Genomic DNA, 17,747 nt, shown 5'->3' on the forward strand with positions numbered 1-17,747 from the left:
TTTCACAGGATGTTAGTATCACTGTTAGAATAAAGAAATCTGAGTATACCCAGAGCTTGTGGCATGATCAGTTCTTGGTTTCCCATGGTGAGAAGCGTTCTGCAGCCAACGCAAAACATGCAGAAGATGATGTCAAAGAAGCACCACTTACCGTGCAATCATTTTGCCGAAAAGCGTGACATAAAGGGCATTGCAGGTGGTAGCAGAACGACAGTGCCGTTCTAGCTTCTTCTCCTGCATTGGTTTACCAAAAACAGACAAGAATACAAAACCGCCCTGGAATCAAGAGTCTTAACTGCAGAGCCAACCACAACTGTCCCTGCAGAAAGTGCCCGGCTCCTGCATCTCATCTGCAGCACCACGCCCAGGAGTGGGGGCTGTGGATATGGCCAGCAGGCAGATGCTTTTTTGCTTTTAAAATTCCTACTTAATATAATACAGTAAAGTAGACCTTAAGACCACAATCTTTTTTATGGCTTGTTCTAGATCTGTAATTAGTTTAAGAGCAAATCATATTAAAAAAATTACTATTAACTCTAATTTTCCTTATGACAATAGGAAGGTCCTATTTTGAACTTGAAGTCTTATGTAAGGTTTTCTAGGAAGGCTGATAAAGAATAAAAGCAAAATTAAAATATTTACCTGCTCTTTATTCAATTTAATGTCTATAGAATGGCATTCTGCAATTATAATTGATTTTGCATCGTTCGGATTTAATGGATCAAGATGAAGTGTTGGCCACAACCTTTTATTTAAAGAAAAAAAAAAGAAATTCTCTTCTAAAGCTGCAATACACCCACAACATAATCAATACAGGAATTTTTATATTACCTTTATAAAATAAGCAAATCTAATCTGTTAGTCATATTAAGTAACAATACTTCATCAGTTCCAACATTTATCATTACTTCTAGCAAGTTATCACAAGGAAGACTGTTACAAGATCGTATATACATTAGACAAAAAAGTAGCAAAATATTTCCATTTCTAAGTTCCATGTTATCTGTAGCACTGATATGTATCTATAAGGAACAGTAAAAGACAGCCTTTGCCCACATGTTACTTGTAATCCAACTGGAATTTCATCACCCTACAACATGCATATGCATCTCAATGGGGAGGTACAAAAAAATCTTACTTTTTATGTATAAAGCACAAATACATACAGAAACTTTATCCAGTTTATATATGGTATTAAAATTTCTTGGATGGGAGAAGACAAATAGGAAGAAAATGTCTAAAAAGGCTCCATAGGGGAACCAAAAAGGTTGAAAGCAGTGCCCTCCAGAATTCACCCACTATGCCCCCCTTTTGAAAACGTTAAAGCGAGCTTGCATTTCAGGAGAACAGGCATCTGGTTGACTATTTCTAGCCCAGCGCTCTGCCTATAGCACTCTTTGGAGCCAAGACTGACAACTCAAACCAACCATGTGTCCAAAAAAAGCTCACAGCCTTTTCTCCACAAACCTGCCCATCCCTTGCATTTCCTATGTCACTTCATGGAACCACGATTAGCTTTATTTCTCAAGTCAGAAATCTGGCGTCGTCCTAGTCTTCTCCCCGCACCCCCAGGCTAGATCTAACCTCCCCTTGAATTCATCCTTTCCTACCCATGCTCGCTGCCACTTATATAAAAAATATGGAAAACTCAAAACACACATTAAAAACCTTTCCTTGTACCTGAAAGCATTTCCCGTAATCTGAAAGAACGCATGTTAGCGGCGTACCTCCAAGCTGGAGGGCATGTTTCTACGTTCACAGACACAATTACTCTCACATTCACTGGCAGGGGGTCTATCAGCCATTTCATGTGCTTTTCAACTTGCTTAAAGATATAAAAACAAAATTCAATCTATTAATTCAAGATACTTCAAAACAACCCAATAATAGCTCTCCAAGTAATATAAAATTCTCCTTATTCTCCTTATTACTAAGGATGAAATCTAATTTTGGGATGATTTATCTCAGAGTACTAGAAGAACAAGTGTCTGATGACTTGTAGACACTTAAAGAAATGTAAATGCCCTAAAAATTTGTCAAAATGACAATTGCTAATTGTATAAATTCAGTTGATCTTTCCCAATAAAAGTCTAGTGATTACTGGTATACAGTGTATTTTTTTATTTATATGCATCCTCCCTAGAAATTAAGCAGAAATAATAAATGAACATTTTCTTCTCAAACAAATCATTTAAAAGGCTGCTGATATTTCTGTCTTTTTCTGAGAGTATAAATAGGTTAGAAAAGGAAAACAGTTCCTTACCTGAACTTGATCTATAGAATCAATAATGATGATGATACTGCCTTGATGACGGGCAGACAGTTTTTCTAGCCAACGTGGAAACTCTTCTAGAAGCTTAGCAGGATCCAGTGTCAGAGCAGACACCGACCAAGAGTGCTGCATCAACTATGGGGCGAGAACACACCACACTAAAGTAGTCACACTGCGTCACACTGTCACACCTTTTAAACCAAAACTGAGTTACCAAGAGGACCCCAATGCACTGGGTGTTACTTTTAACCTTTAAAAAACCAAGACAAACAGGTCATACTGAAAACTAGTTTACCCTCAGGTGCTTAGTCTCACCAATTTCTCAATCTAAGTAAAACTTCTGATAATTCCAAGAGACAGTGTACCATACCTTTAGCGTTAATCGTTTAATGATCAAGGAAGACTCGGAGCTGGTTGACAGGGGCCTCCCCACAAAATGAGAAAGAATTAGGGTGTTAGGGGAATTCTTCTGTTGTAACTGAATCCTGAAAGAAAAATAACTTTTATAAGGCTGATGAAGCTCTTTTACCATCAAGCAGAAAAGAATTCCCAATGCACTTAACGTCAAATACTGCCTGTCAGCAATCACATAGTTGCTTTTATATAAACATGGGAAACTTCAATTTTTATTCCATTTTTATATTCTTTTAATAAACCTTTAAGAAAAGTATTGATTCGTTTAAATTACAAATTGATGTGAACAACTGTAAACTAAAATAGTGTACATTTGAGGTTGAGGTATAAATAAAGTGAGCATTAACCTTTCATTAAAAATATGCTATTAGAGGAAAAACAGTTTCCTTGTTAAGAACAAAAATATTTTCCAAACATAACTTTACATAAAAGGGCATTGAAAAAGAAACAACTTATGTGAACTCTTCCATATAAATAATTATAAATGAAAGCAAAGTTTTACTACTTGCTTAACTAATATGATGAAGTAAATGAAACTAAAACGATTTATTAACATATATGAACTTTAATCCACGATTTCAAGAACTGGCTTGCATTCATAGTAAAGGTTATCCTTTATTTTGTTGTTCTTTGGAGTTTATTTCATTCCAATTAGTCTGTCTGTCTTGTTTCAAATACTGAAAATCCCAATGAAACTATTAAGATTCCAATAATCGAAAATGAAGGCACATCCCTTTCTAGAGTCCCCTAATGCCACCCCACACTGACTGCTCCCTCATACAGCACTCCCTTAATCTGACTTACACGCATATGCACACAATCACAAATATTCACATTTCTCTTCACATTTTGTTCTCCCAACATCCAAACTGTATACACTTCAGGGCATGAGTCTATTGTTTGACTCTTTTAGCTTTTTCATGTTGTATCCAGGCCATGATGGAAGGCAGACATGCAATAATACATTTTATTGAATGAATTCAGTAACCAAATGATGACAACTATAGTAACAATTTAATTGTAGCATATCATACCACTTTGATAAAAGAAGGGACTTTCCAGAACCTGGTCCTCCAGATACAAGAAGGGGTGGAATCGGAGCTGGAGCCGCCACTAGGTCATTAAGGCGCTGGTAATACTAGAACGAAAAATGATTTTGTTGTGAGGAAACACATGTCTCTTAGAATATAAATAGAGTCAACTTCTGATTACCCTGTGAAGTCACTAGAGAAAAGCAAAATGAGAAAATGAAATCTACTTTTAGTCACTAGCACCTTCATAACTGCTTATTTTTATGGTTGGTTAAATATGCCCAAAGTGGTAAATTAAGAATGGGTCCCAATTTCTTCTATACCTATGTACTGCTGTAAATTAGTGGATGAGAGACAACACTTAATGGATGAGACACCCCATGTGGGGTTTTATAATATTCAGATGTTTTGTGTTCTCAGAGCCTTCATTTATAAAATAATGATAGTACCTCTCTTTAAAAAAACAATTTAACACTTATCACATGACAGATATTATTCCAAGTGCTTTCTGTGCATTATCTGGATTAATTCACCCAAGAACCCTAGGATACAGGGACCATTAGTTATTCTAACTCTGCAGACAGGAAAGTCAAAGTTTAGGGCCAAGTTATGTGAGCAAAAACCCCTAGTTAGGAGATAGCCAGGACAGGAGCAGTCTAAATTATATAAACACAGTCTAAATCATAAAAGTTCCAAAAATTGAAGCTGTTAGTGACAGCTTCAATAATATTCTTTAAAATATTCGTTTCTTACATTAATATTATTCAGTAGTTTTGAACTTGGACATAGATTCTTTGTGCACTTCAAATTCAGTTAATTTGCTTAGATTTTAAGATGCTGAGGAATGTCTGATTCCTCTAAGAACCGAAAGAATACACAGCCTTACAATTTTTATCAAGTTACCTGGCTATTTGATCTTGGGCTGGTAAACTAAAGAAGATGGCCTAATGAACATGTGCTTTATAAATCCTAATCTAAAACCCAAAAGGTTTGATGTTTGTATTTGTGAATCTCAAATATCTGTCACATGACACAAACTCAAACACAAGTCTCAACATGGACAATCAAGTCCTGGGAGCTGACACCTACACAGTCAGCAACTCTGATTATATGTAGGTACATATACAATCAGAATACAGCCTTTAGGTGGTGACTGACTTAGTGGTCTCTGTTGGAAGAATATTCCAAATACTTACTTTCTCAAATCCCAACTCCTGGGATAAATTCGAGGCCTGTTGAAAAGTCTCCATTTGCTCTTGTTCATCATGTATGTCCCACAAAACGTCACCTAAATCATCATCTTCTGGAACAGAATCTTCACTGCCCACATCCTTCATTTCCAGGTCTGTGTTCTCAAAGCCCAGGATGTCCTGCACCCCCAGAGCAAGGATAAACATTGACTAGGATAAACATTTTCTCCCAAATACTTTTTAACTAGCACTTTGGTAATCCATTTTATACTTAACAGGTACTGAAGCATCAAGTAGCTTTGTGAGACAGATGAGAAATAAAGACACACAGTGCTACTCACTCCAAAAAATATCTGCAGCCCATGTTCATTGGAACATGACTGACAACAGCCCAGAAACACCTAAGGGTCCATAGATGAACGAATAAAGAGAATGTGGCAGAGATAGTATGCTGTGGAATACTATTCAGCCATGAAAAGGAGGGCATCCTGCCATTTGGATGGACCTTGAGCATATACACTAAATAAGATAATGTCTCAGATTAACATGTTGTACATCTTAAACTCACAATGTTATACATTAAATGTATTTCAATTAAATGAAAGAATGGATGAAAGGATCCACTCTGTAAGGTCAGTGGATAGGAGCTGACCAAAAACAGAAAAAAAGAAAATATGTGTCCAACTAACACCAGGCAAATAGTCCAGGATGGTCTCCCAGCAGGCACTTTCTCCTTGGCCATGATTTTCAAAAAACAAACAAGTGGTTTTCTCTGGAAATTCCAATTTTATGAAAAACAGTCTGAAAATATTTCGGATGCTATATGACAGACAATGCATATTTACCTGTTTAATAATCTTCTCCACATAAATATAAGTTTTATAAACTCCTTCTACAGGATCTCCTGAGTGATCAATGATCTGGGAAAAAAGTTTCATAAGAAAAATCAGTAAGAGGAGGTGCTTGTGTGTCAGGAACCGTTCCAAGTACATAAGTTAGCTCGTTTATCCCAACACTGGCCTATGAGGAGACCCTGTTCCTCTCACCATTTACAGAGAAGGAAACTGAGGCACCTAAGCGCCTCAAGGTCACAGGGGAGCTGAGTGAGCACAGTGTGAACAGCAAACTTCTGGTCGCAATAAAACAAAAGTGTGCTTTGGCATATGTTTCCACACCACTCAACGCACACACCTTCGAAATACACTGACACGCATTTTATGCCAGTAAAGTTGTAACTTCACAAAACCAAAAGACAAATAGAAAAAATTTTGTTATGAAAAACAGTCTTTTGAATTTGTTGAACGAATGTCCTGTTTAAGAACAAATATATTACTAATAAGTGATTTTTTTAAGATTTATTTATACAAGCACTGGGGTATAGGCCAGAGACGCAGGAGGGTGAGAGAATTCACCAGAGACAGAGTGGGGAGCAGAACAGGCAGACGGACTGAAAACACTGCTGAGGGGAGCAGCGGGCGAGACAGGAGAGGTCTGTCCCGCCATGTGGGTTTCTCCTTGGCCAGTCAGAAATCAAACCCGCGCTGCAGAGGCTGCGGACTGCTTCACAGCGTTGCGCTCAACCCACTGCACCATTAGGGAGGCCCGCTAATAAGTGGTTAATAGCTAGTACGATTAGAATATGGCAATGGTTTTACAAAACAGATCAAGGGGATAGCATGGGATTTATCCAACATTTACATTTTTAATCATGCTGGAGAGGTCTTATCTTCCTCTTGTTTTTATAAAATAATGCCATCTTTTCAGTGTGTTAATTTTTATAAGTGTGATTTATAGAATCTTTTTTTTTAATTTTTTTTTTTAATAGAGGCATGCTTTATTTATTTGTTTGCTGGTTTGTTTGTTTGTTTTTGTTTATACATGCACTGGATACAGTCAGAAGCGCGGGAGGGTGAGAGAATTCACCAGAGCCAGAGCGGGGAGCAGAGCAGGCAGAAGGACTGAAGTACACTGCTGAGGGGAGCAGTGGGCGGCAGGAGCGGTCTGCACGCCATGTGGGACCCTCCTCCGTGGCCGGGGAGCAGCCGGGGATGGAACCGGCGCCACAGAGGCCGCGGGCAGCTTCGCAACCCAGCGCTCAACCGCTGCGCCACCGGGGAGGCCCAGATTTATAGAATCTTAAGAAAGATGAAATAGTACCTTTTTCCTACAGGGCCTCATGGATTAACAGATACCAAAATAATTAAAATAAAGAATGAAGTGGTTCTGAACAATAATTCTAATAAAAATGCACTTTTTTTGTCTTTGGCTCTTCAGTTTAATATAAAGCTATCTTTTCAGTGCTAAGTGATGTGAAGAAAAATGCTTATATTTATATTTGATCTTATTTTTCAGCTGAGCACAGAGAAAAAGTGTGAAAATCCTAGATTTGTTTTCAAATGTATTCTTAACATGAACTACAAACGCTTCCCTGTCTTCTCAGTGTGCGGTAATGAGGAGTCTGCCCTTCTGCTCTAAACATGGTCCCGCCCTGCATCCCAGAAGGTCATGTCATGTCACTGATGAGAACATCAGTGCCTGGCTTTCCCCGGTACCCCCGGGATAGGTGCTCTGAAAGCCTCCTCCTTACTCTAGCCCTTGATCAAGGCAGATGGAGGGGCTGTGCATGGAGGATGTGGGGGGTAGCAGAAAAGAATCTGATTTGTCCACTCACAGGTGATACTCATTTTAGCTACATGTTGCTATTTATTCCTCTAGTTCCCTCATAGCCCACCTCCAGACTACTAGGAAATCTGTTGGCTCTACTGTTAAAATTTATCCAGAATCCCACTGCTTCCCATCACCTTCTCGACTCCCCCCGGCCTCTCTCACCTGGCTGACCTCCACGGCTCTGCCCTGCCCACCACTCTCCAGGCCAGTCTCAACACAGCACCTGGAGATCACTGTCAGATCGCATATTCTCTCCTGTTGCTTAAAGTCCTCCCATGCCCATCCCCCTTCACTGTCTCCCCAGGTAAAAGAACCAAGGGAGGGCCTTAGTTTTAAAATGGCCTGTAAGGTTCTTCTAGATCAGTCCCCATTACCTCTCCCACTAATTGCCCCTCACGCTCTGCTCCAGCTTCCCTGGCTTCCTTCCAGACACGCCAGGCTCACTCTCAGCTCGTGGCCTGAAAGCTTAAGTGCTTCCTTCAGCCCAAGCCTGTTCTTACAAAACAACCCTCTGAACTTTACCTTGGCTTTGTTGGCAGCGTTCAGGTTAGAGACTTGGTCAATCAATTGCCGGACAGAGTCGGAACTGACTTCCCCGTCCTCCAAACGATGATAAATTAATCGTGGTTTGCCTTCAGGGTTTTTCAGAAAAGCTTCTTCACAGTCTTCCAATAAAAGGCTAGATTGAAAATCAGTATTTCTTGTAGTACCCTGCCCTGTGGCAGCAGTGAATCAACCTGAGTGTCAATAATGAGGGTTAAAACTACAAAGACTTAGCAGTCAGCAAAGACCAGCTGCAGCTTGTTCTGCAAACAAGATTTAAAAGGCTCAAAATGATCTTTACATTTACAATGTTGTTCTTATGACCAATTAACCAAGTCTAATAGCAAGAAACCTTTAATTCTTTATTTTATTTATAAAAGGCCATAGAATATATTGAGTTTCTTGGATTGTTGTGGTTAGGAGAACTTAATTAGAATTTATCTTCGAAGTTCATTTGGCAATCTCAATTCTATTTACAAGTTAATTCATAGTAATTACAGAATTTTCAGCTTACCTTGGTAAAGCTAAATGAATGAATAAAATAACTAATGAACTCTTCTCAATTTCCCATTTTCTTACAGTGAGGTATTGATTCTCAACATCTACTGGAAAATATACAGCATGGAAAAAATATCCCATTGTCTCGCACATTCTTTTAAGTTTAGGTGAATAGTCCTACAGATAAATTAGAACATATAAAAGCACAATAAGCTAAAGATCTAGTCAGCTTCCTCCTACTTAGAATAAAAGGCGTGTTTTAGAACAGACAGTTTATGCTGGATATTTTCTCATGTAAAGTTTTAATAGTATGTAATCACATTTTAAAGAAAAATTTTGAGAAAGTGAGTTTCTCTAGTTAAAAAATAATAATAATAATGTTAGCAACTTTTCCTAGCTCAAGAAATGAATTATTTCACAGTAAAACCTAAACACTCAGAACAAATATATTAGGTTTTTTCCCCTTTGGTATTTATTTTTTATGATTACAAATGTTTTCTGTTTTACTGTTATAAAGAGTGAAAAATATAAGTCCATAGATCAACAGAGTATAAACTGTTCACCGTGATATATTAGAACACTAAAACAATCAAATGTAAATTTCAAATGTTTAAATATTTTGGTCTATAATACATTAAGTTATTAAGTAACGATAACTACTATAAATAATATAAGTTAATAATATAAATAAATAGCTGCCTCAGCATGTGCTTGTTAATAATCTATATTCAGTTAATGAGTGGAAACTTTGATTTCAAAATATTTTAACTAACTCAGACACCATCAACAAGGGTCTTCTTAATCATTGCAGAGAACAGGTGATGAAGCATTCAAAAACATGAAGTTCCCTGATCTTAACTGGAATATACTGATAATGCAGAGGAAGATTTTCTCTTAAACCCAAGATGCTTCCTGTTGTATTAAAACATATACTAGTAGTAAACTACTTGGTTTCGATGTAGAGGTATCATAAATCGGATACGATACTAACTTGTATTTTAAATCAGTGAATAAAGAGTTTATAAATATCCTTACCTTAAGGAAAAGATCCATTTCAGGCTGGGTTTCATCTGTATAAATGAGGTAACATTTGACCGTGTTGCTCCACAGAGAATGCGAAAACAGTGGAGTAACTTGTAATAAACTAGCTACAGCGATATCCCAATCGTCTGAAAATAAAAATTCTGAATTTATGAAAAAATTACTGAAAAACATTTAACAAGATGAATCAAAAAATTAATAGTCTGAAAAAATACAACAGGCATCACTGAATGGAATCTGATTGCACTTGTAATACTGACATAGCTTCTAGAATAACATATTCGAGGGCCTCCCTGGTGGTGCAGCGGTTGAGCGCTGGGTTGCGAAGCTGCCTGCAGCCTCTGCAGCGCCGGTTCGATCCCCAGCTGCCCCCTGGCCACCGGAGGAGGGTCCCACATGGCGCACAGACCTCTCCTGCTGCCTGCTCTGCTCCCCGCTCTGGCTCTGGTGAATTCTCTCACCCTCCCGCGCTTCTGACTGTACCCAGTGCTTGTATAGATAAATAAATAAATCTTTAAAAAAAAAAAAATATTCGAAGGCAATCAGTTCTCTAACTTCAAATTCTACCTGTAGGCTTAAAGCAATCAGTATCACCAGTGGTCCCTGCCAGTCAAATGTCACCAAACAACGTGACTTGAACTGCTCAATTCATCTGGTCCCTGAGGAGAGCCTGTCTTCCCAGACTGCCCTATAGTTTTGCCTACTTATTACTCTAAAATATACTGAATCAAAAAGAATTTTTAAGAATGGCATAAAATGAAAAGTAGTCATATGGTATTTAGTGAGAATCAACATTTTAAGACACACTTGGCTAATTCCAAAGGATCAATTTTTAAAATGATTTTCTTTTTGCTAATAGGTAAATAATTTTACAGTTTTAAGAAAAAGCTGGAGGTCTGCCCAGGTCTGCTACTGGTATTGAAACTCTGAACAGATCTTGGAACTGTTTTAGACACCAAATTACATAAAAATATGAAAATATTCTTTTGACTATTATGTAACTGGACTTTTGCATTCTACTCTGTAAAATGCTTAAACCTTTGACAATATCAAAGGTGCAGAGGGAAAAAGCTAAAAACTACTGCTTTCAGTTCATCTACATTAGACTCTCACTGCTTTAATTAAAAAAATCTGAGAACTCAGACCAAAAGTTGGGATATTAAAATCTGGTTGTCCGGGCCAGCCCTGAAGCACCAGCTGACCCGGGTATGAGTTATGTAAATTCAGCAGCCCTGGTACGTGATGGTTTGTCAAGGGAAGATGCCAGAACACAACCTTCATGCTCTCCTGATGGGATTCCTCCCGGCACAAGCCTATAATACATGAAAATCACTACCGCTGGCCAAGGTCATTGACAAATGGCACTTGTTACCTCTGTTGACATTTGTAAAGGGTCCTTCCACATCTATAGAACTATGGGCGAACTCAGGGCCCCGGAAGGACTGCTGAAGCTGGATCATACTTCCTAGGGACGGCTCACTTCCCAGGGCGCCTCCAGCCCAGTATTCACACTGGGTTCCAGCAGCTATTAAAGCAAGAGATTTTATCTTGTGAAAACCAAATTACTGAAACTTATTACATATACTGAACAGGATTTCAAATTCATAGAAAGACCACAATATTATAAATACAACAAGTCAAACCTCAATGATGTAAAAACACACTTTGCCCTGACTTCTGGCCATTTCTAACGTGCTAGTTAACATAATTCTGGCTATCATTTCAAATTCAAGCAAGGGATTAAAACAAGAAAGATGAAAAGTAGGGCCTCCCTGGTGGCGCAAGGGGTTAAGACACAACCTATTATGCTATCCACAGCCTCTGCATCACGAGTTTGATCCCCGGGCAGCAGGGGAGCTACCCACATGGCACAGCATTCCTCTCCTGACTCGCCCACTGCTCCTCTCAGCAGTGTTGTTCAGTCAGTCTGCCTGTTCAGTTCCCCACTCTGTCTCTGGTGAATCCTCTCACCCGCCCCCCCACACCTCTGGCCTGTACCCCGTTCTTGTATGCATAAATAAATCTTTAAAAAAAAAAGTTAGTACTAAAAATCCCAGGATATTGGTCAGATTTCAAAAATACTGTCAGTTGCCACATTTTACTTTAACATGCATCAGTTTATAAGAATATAGTTATAGTTCTTTATAAATAGGAAAGTTACTACATGTTCCTACTGCAGTTAAAATACTCTTTCAGTATCAGTCATAGTTCATTATTTTTTTGAAACATGGGGAGCACTTTCACTCTATGATTTCATACTTTATTTCTAGAAAAAAGCACTTCATATATTTAATTATAAAATAAAAACTTTTCAAATAGTTCTCAAAACTGCACTAGAAACCACTCAATGAAATGTGCAGCTATTCTGGTAGCTGCAAAAAGAGGCAGCAGAGACTACTAACTGCCCTCAATGTCCCTTCTACTCTTCTCCCGTCAATAACAGAACCCCGAACTTTAGGTGAATACAGGGCTCTCCCACCAGTGACCACACTTCCCAATTTTCACAGGCATAGCTCTGACCTACCAGATCTAGGCGGGAGTCATCTGTTTATCTTTCAAGGAAAGAAATGCAATCTTTTCCCTCTTCCCCTGGCTGAACATAGATGTGATGGTGGAACTCAGAGGAGCTGTCTTTACTAAAGAGAGGAAACCTGCAGGGTTAGGCTGCAGAACAAGACTAGGCCCTGATGAAGTCATGGACTCGTGAAAAGAGCCATCACAGCAGCTGAGTAAGCAAACGTCTATTTGCAACAGCCATCATAGGGAGAAGCATCAAGTTGGTGCTACAGAAAAACTAAGAATAATAAAAGTAGGAAATAACCCAACCAGTAACATCTGTACAGTTGTCATCTGAATCAGACTCCCCAGGGTCAAACACTTGGATCCCTTGAGCCTGCAGCCTCTGAAGTTTGCTCTCCAACTCTCGCTTGGCCCTCAGTAAGTCCTGGATTTCATTTTCCTTGGTCTCCCTAAAAATCTTAAAAAGAAAAATTTCATTTAAGAAAACTTTTTCATAATCAAGGAAAAACTTTTTCATAATCTGTGATTCCTAAAACCAAAGTTCATTGGTTCTTGAGCTCTTTTGGAGGATGACTGATTCAAGTGCCTCCACCTCACTGTTTTGTAACCGCTGGGATTCCAGCGGGATTCCTCCCTAGTGTGGGGCCACCTGGTATGCTGCATGCTTAGCAACCCTGCCCTCTTCCTGTAAGTGGCAGTAACACCTTCCCACACAAAACATCCCAAGCATTTCCACATGCCTTGCCCCAAATAGAGACCCTTTTCAAAATCCCTATTTACAGGTTCACTTTTAAACCTTTCCTTTGAGACTATCTTAAGGTCACCAGGTCCAGCTCAAAAGTGTAAGAATTGCTTTACTCTTCTGTAACTTTCATGAACAAGGCTAACATGACTCATTCATCACATTATATGAACTTCTAAAATATGTTGTTTTTATTCTGTGTCGCCCTGGAGGGAAAGGAATTTACCTTGAATTGTCTTTTCACTTTATCTCTGTCATGTTCGAATGTAGCTGCTCTCTCCATTGCTTGGTATTTGGCTTCTAAAGCACTTTCCTTTTCCCGAAGTATCTTCTGGTAAGTTTTTTGAAGTGCCTGGAATAATTTACATTATTATTTCTATTCCTCCCGAAGTTTATATTCTCTTACACCTCTGTAACATAGCTTAGCATTTTAACAACATACTTACTATTTTACCAGTTATCAAACACATAATGAAAAGAACGCAAACATGTTTGAAACGACAGCATCTTAACATTAAGCTTTTTGGTGGAAATTAATACTTTTTCTTTGAAATACTGTACCACCACTTAACCTTCCCTACACCTCAGTTTTCCCATCTTTGAGAGACTAGAAAGCATCCTCTGGCTCCACTTCTCAATCATTTTACACCCCCCACCCCCCAGGGTGCCTGACACACTACAGGCCTCCGGCACGTGTTCTCCTGCATGGACTAGACGTGGAGAGTGCTGCAAGCGTGGGTATGTGAGAAAGGAGCCAGAGGGGCTCTAGAAGGGACCTGGGTTGGGAAGAGCAGTAACCTGGGACTGTCGGCCCTTACTGAGCAGGTGTTAGACCGCGTGGTCTTCCTTCCGGCCTCCCCTACAGTGGGTCCTGTCTACTGGCAGTGAAATCAACTGTGTGAGTGCAGGGGCCGTTTTATGGATGCCAGTGCATTAAGGCTGCCCAGTAGGGACGATGATAAGACCACAAAGAGACTGCTGATAAATGTCTTCCCAGGTTAGCTATGTAACAGCTAACCCGGCGAGAGAGGGCTTGACTAAAATGCCCTGTCTGAAAGAAGCAGGCTTCTTTCTTTTAGAAAAATCAGCTCGAGGTATTCACTTCCTACTATGATGAGTCCTGCTGTAACAGGGTGGTCCCCAGGAAAGGGGGAGGTTCCCTGCCCCACCCAAGGGAGGGTGGAGCTGAGCAGGAAGAGGAGAAGCAGCAGAAGAGACTGAGGAAGGAAGCAGGATGGAGCCAGGAGACCTGGAGGAGGTGCATGGAGCCTAGAGACACGTAAAGAAACTGTGCTTGTCTTTTGGTTGTGGACTGGGTGACACAGATGTGGGTGAGACCCGTGGGGAGGTGACAATGGCAGCTTTTATCTGGATGTTGATTTTGCTCTTTTCCTTCCGGGCTTGTCCGGTTGTTTGTGACCCTTTTCTGTGGGTCCCCACTGGAAGATGCTTTAGACTCATGGCAGGCTTTGGGGCCTTGTTCTGGGCTGATCCCATTTGGATGGAGTTTTACCCACGAGGGGATGGGTAACTTTGGGTGCTTCATTTAGAAACTAGACTCTTTGCCTTACCTGTATTGTTTCCTAGTTGTATTAAAGTTCCTTCCCATTAAAGTCTCCTATGTTTTGTGTTGATGCGGCGGATGGCAGAACCCATTTGGAATAGGCAGGTTTGCGGGGTTTGGGCTGCCCCTCTCCCTGTCCTATAACACTGCTATGATGAGACACCTGGGCTGTGTAGAAGTCTCCCCCATAATAAAGGAGGGAGCACACACACCAAATCCCCAGAGAGGCCAAAATCCACCGGCAGAGTCTCACAACCCTGCTCACAGAGCAGCAACTACTTCTTGCTTTATCTATTTATTCAAGCTCATTAAACTAGGTCTACTCCAGGGAGGGCCTGCGGGAACTGCGGTTGTTGCTGTTTCAGTTAACAAAGTGGATTCAGGGAGTTTGACTCTATGTAAGGAACGTTTTCAACCACAGTAGTGAAAATGAGGGGCAGGGCGGGTTTCCAGAACATTCAACCCAAGAGCTGGGCCATCTGAGGGGAGGGAAAATTAAAACCTCCTGGGAAGTTCGCTGATTCTCTGCAGCAGGCAGATGTGGAGGCCTCGGTGGGGCGCGGGGAGGGACGCCGCGTCCCCCGTAAACCGCTTCTCGGGGCGCCTTGGAGACCGGTTTTTGCTGCCTCAGGACACTTTTGAGCAAACTGTTGCTGGAACCCGTGGGGGCCCCCGAGAACACGTCCCCCCGTTAAGTCGCCGGGCCTTGGGCCTGCGAAGCGCGCTGGTCTGGGGGCGGCGGGACGGGCGCGGGGCGCGGCCCGGCCTCGGGGTGCAGCCCGCGCCCCCGCCTACCTGCAGCTCGGCGCGCAGCCGCTTGTTCTCCGAGTCCAGCTTGGCCTCGCGCCGGCCCATGGACAGCAGCTCCTGGTTCTTGCTGACCCGGAAGATGTCGTACTCCTTCCGCAGCCGCTCGTACTCGGCCGCCGCGCACTCCAGCTCGGGGCCCGCCGAGCCGGTGGAGCGGAAGCTCGCGCCCAGCAGCCCCCCGCCGCCCGGCCCGCGCGCCGCCGCCCCCGCGCCCGCGCCCGCCGCCCCCGCGCCGCGCCGGAGGGAGCCGCGCAGCAGGCGGGCCTTGGGCCGCACCTCCACCGGGATCTCGCAGGCCTCGCCGCCGCCCGCCCCGTACGTGTCCTCGATCACCTCCCCGCCCGCGGGGCTCACCAGCGACGAGGCGGTCCCCATGGCCGCCGGGCCCGCCGCCGGTACCAGCAGGGGCGGGGCGGGGGGCGGGGCGGGGCGGCGGGCGGGGGCGGGGCAGCATGAGGGGCGGGGCGGCGGGCGGGGGCGGGGCAGCATGAGGGGCGGGGCGGGGCGGGGCGGGGCGGCGGGCGGGGCGGGGCAGCATGAGGGGCGGGGCGGCGGGCGGGGCGGGGCATCCTAAGAGGCGGGGCATCATAAGGGGGCGGAGCGGGGCGAGCGGGACGGGGCGGGGCAGCCGGAGGGGGCGGGGCGGCCGGAGGAGACGGGCAGCCGGAGTGGGCGGGGCAGCCGGAGGGGGCGGAGCGGATCAGGGCTGTCGGGGGGCAGCCGGAGGGGCGGGGCAGCCGGAGGGGCGGGGCAGCCGGAGGGGGCGGGGCAGCCGGAGGCGACGGGGCAGCCGGAGGCGGCGGGGCAGCCGGAGGGGCGGGGCAGCCGGAGGCGGCGGGGCAGCCGGAGTGGGCGGGCATCCGGAGGGGCGGGGCATCCGGAGGGGGCGGGGCGGGGCGGGGCAGCAGGAGGGGACGGGCAGCCCGAGGGGACGGGGCGGAGGGGGGGGGGGCTGGACGAAAGGGAAAGGCCTGGAGAATATTAACCAAGCAGCTTCCCAGCAGCCGCCACACAAGCGGCACCCCCTTCACCTGTCCGGCTCTCAGACCCTGGACCTCTGTCCCAGGCACTGGTCGCCCAGGACAGCTAGGGGCAGGCCCCTGCTGCTGAGTTCCGAATGTATTTAAATCAGCCAATCCTAAATCTGTTTCTCCTGCCCGTCCTACTCCTTCCTGCAGAAACCTCAGTAAAGACTCCTGCATGGCCAGAGTAGCCCCTCCTTTTGCCCTCCTGGCCACCCAGGTGCTGCCCCACACAGCCCCGCAAGGTGTGGCGGGACCCCACTGGGAACTGTGAGTAGAAACTCTTCTCAAGGGGGTCGACCCGCTAATATTCTCAACAGTATTTTAATATGTTGTAGAGTTTTTTCCCCCATAAAATTGCAGGCCCCGTGAGGGTGGAGGGCATATAAGAAGTTAGACAAAACTAGACACCTGGGAAGTCACAGTATCTTTCTCCTTAGACAGAGCTCTGGCCAATGCATGACCAAATCCCCATCGCTGCCTTCAAACTGTGAGCAAAATTTGCTTGGTTTTTCGAATTAAGCTTTTAAACTTATCAGCTTAGCAGGGAACCCATCAGTTCCAGATTCATTATTTAGCAATAATCAAGTTACACCACATATGAAACAGCCTATTCCCTGAGTTACTTCGTTAGAATCTGAGTTTCCACGGCATATTTCAACTCAATCTAGTATGGGGGAGCATGGGGGGGGCAGAAGGGGAGGGGGGTGCACAGCATGGGAGGAGAGAATGAGAGGATACACTCCTGGGAGGTGCGAGCTCCAGACTCATTTCCAGGAAAGTGGGTGGGGCTGAACTTGGCTGTCACCTCATGGAAGTGGGGAGAGGGGAGGTTGGCCTTGGGAATGTCATAGTAGTTGTTCAAATTATGGTGGTTGGTGAACTCATTGCTGAAGCCAAAGTCTGCAATTTTTACATTCAGGTCAGCATCAAAAAGCAGGCTCTCTGGCTTCAGGCCCCCCGTGGGTGACAGCTCTCTGGGGTAGTGCTGCACAGCAGGTTCTAACTGCCGGGCCTCTCTCATGGCCATGGTCCTGGAGATGATCAAACATGTCTCCTCTGCTAACAGACTTCATGACAAGGTACAGTATTTCTGGGGCACCCATCACCTGGATATTGTGGTGATTCAAGATCTTCATGCTATAGACTTCATGGAAAAGTCCTTGGCAGTTGTTAATGATCTTCGCGTCTACCTCAGTCCCAGTCAGGGTGTGCTGGCTCAACTTTACCTTAGTGAATGTACCTCAGCCAAGTGCCTCCAGCATCTCCTAATTTTAGATATGGGTTTCCTCATTAGCAGAGATGGATATGAAGTCCTAAATCATGTTTGGGAGTTAAAGTATATAAAGATGTGAATTACTGACATCAACACCAGCACTGACAATACTAACAGTGCTAACTAATACTAGCAAAGCTAACCATGCTTATACTAT

General features: G+C 43.5%; 1 protein-coding gene across 2 annotated transcripts in view; it reads right to left on the reverse strand.

Annotated features, from left to right (window-relative positions):
* NPHP3 (nephrocystin 3) overlaps window positions 1-15,667 on the reverse strand; it is a gene marked incomplete at both ends in the record, with an annotated part of 32,038 nt that extends 16,371 nt beyond the window's left edge. For both annotated transcript variants that reach the window (XM_084247218.1, XM_084247217.1), the window contains 15 exons: window positions 152-234; window positions 643-745; window positions 1,728-1,825; window positions 2,264-2,407; window positions 2,643-2,757; window positions 3,721-3,824; window positions 4,914-5,087; window positions 5,753-5,827; window positions 8,097-8,253; window positions 8,632-8,792; window positions 9,651-9,784; window positions 11,029-11,181; window positions 12,483-12,633; window positions 13,145-13,270; window positions 15,278-15,667. In XM_084247218.1, coding sequence (XP_084103344.1) covers window positions 152-234; window positions 643-745; window positions 1,728-1,825; window positions 2,264-2,407; window positions 2,643-2,757; window positions 3,721-3,824; window positions 4,914-5,087; window positions 5,753-5,827; window positions 8,097-8,253; window positions 8,632-8,792; window positions 9,651-9,784; window positions 11,029-11,181; window positions 12,483-12,633; window positions 13,145-13,270; window positions 15,278-15,667 — 2,168 coding nt within the window. The remainder of the gene's footprint in view (window positions 1-151; window positions 235-642; window positions 746-1,727; window positions 1,826-2,263; window positions 2,408-2,642; window positions 2,758-3,720; window positions 3,825-4,913; window positions 5,088-5,752; window positions 5,828-8,096; window positions 8,254-8,631; window positions 8,793-9,650; window positions 9,785-11,028; window positions 11,182-12,482; window positions 12,634-13,144; window positions 13,271-15,277) is intronic.
* Between the last annotated feature and the right edge of the window lie 2,080 nt (window positions 15,668-17,747).

Source organism: Talpa europaea, assembly GCF_964194135.1.
Source record: "Talpa europaea genome assembly, chromosome: 11".
NCBI lineage: Eukaryota > Metazoa > Chordata > Mammalia > Eulipotyphla > Talpidae > Talpa > Talpa europaea.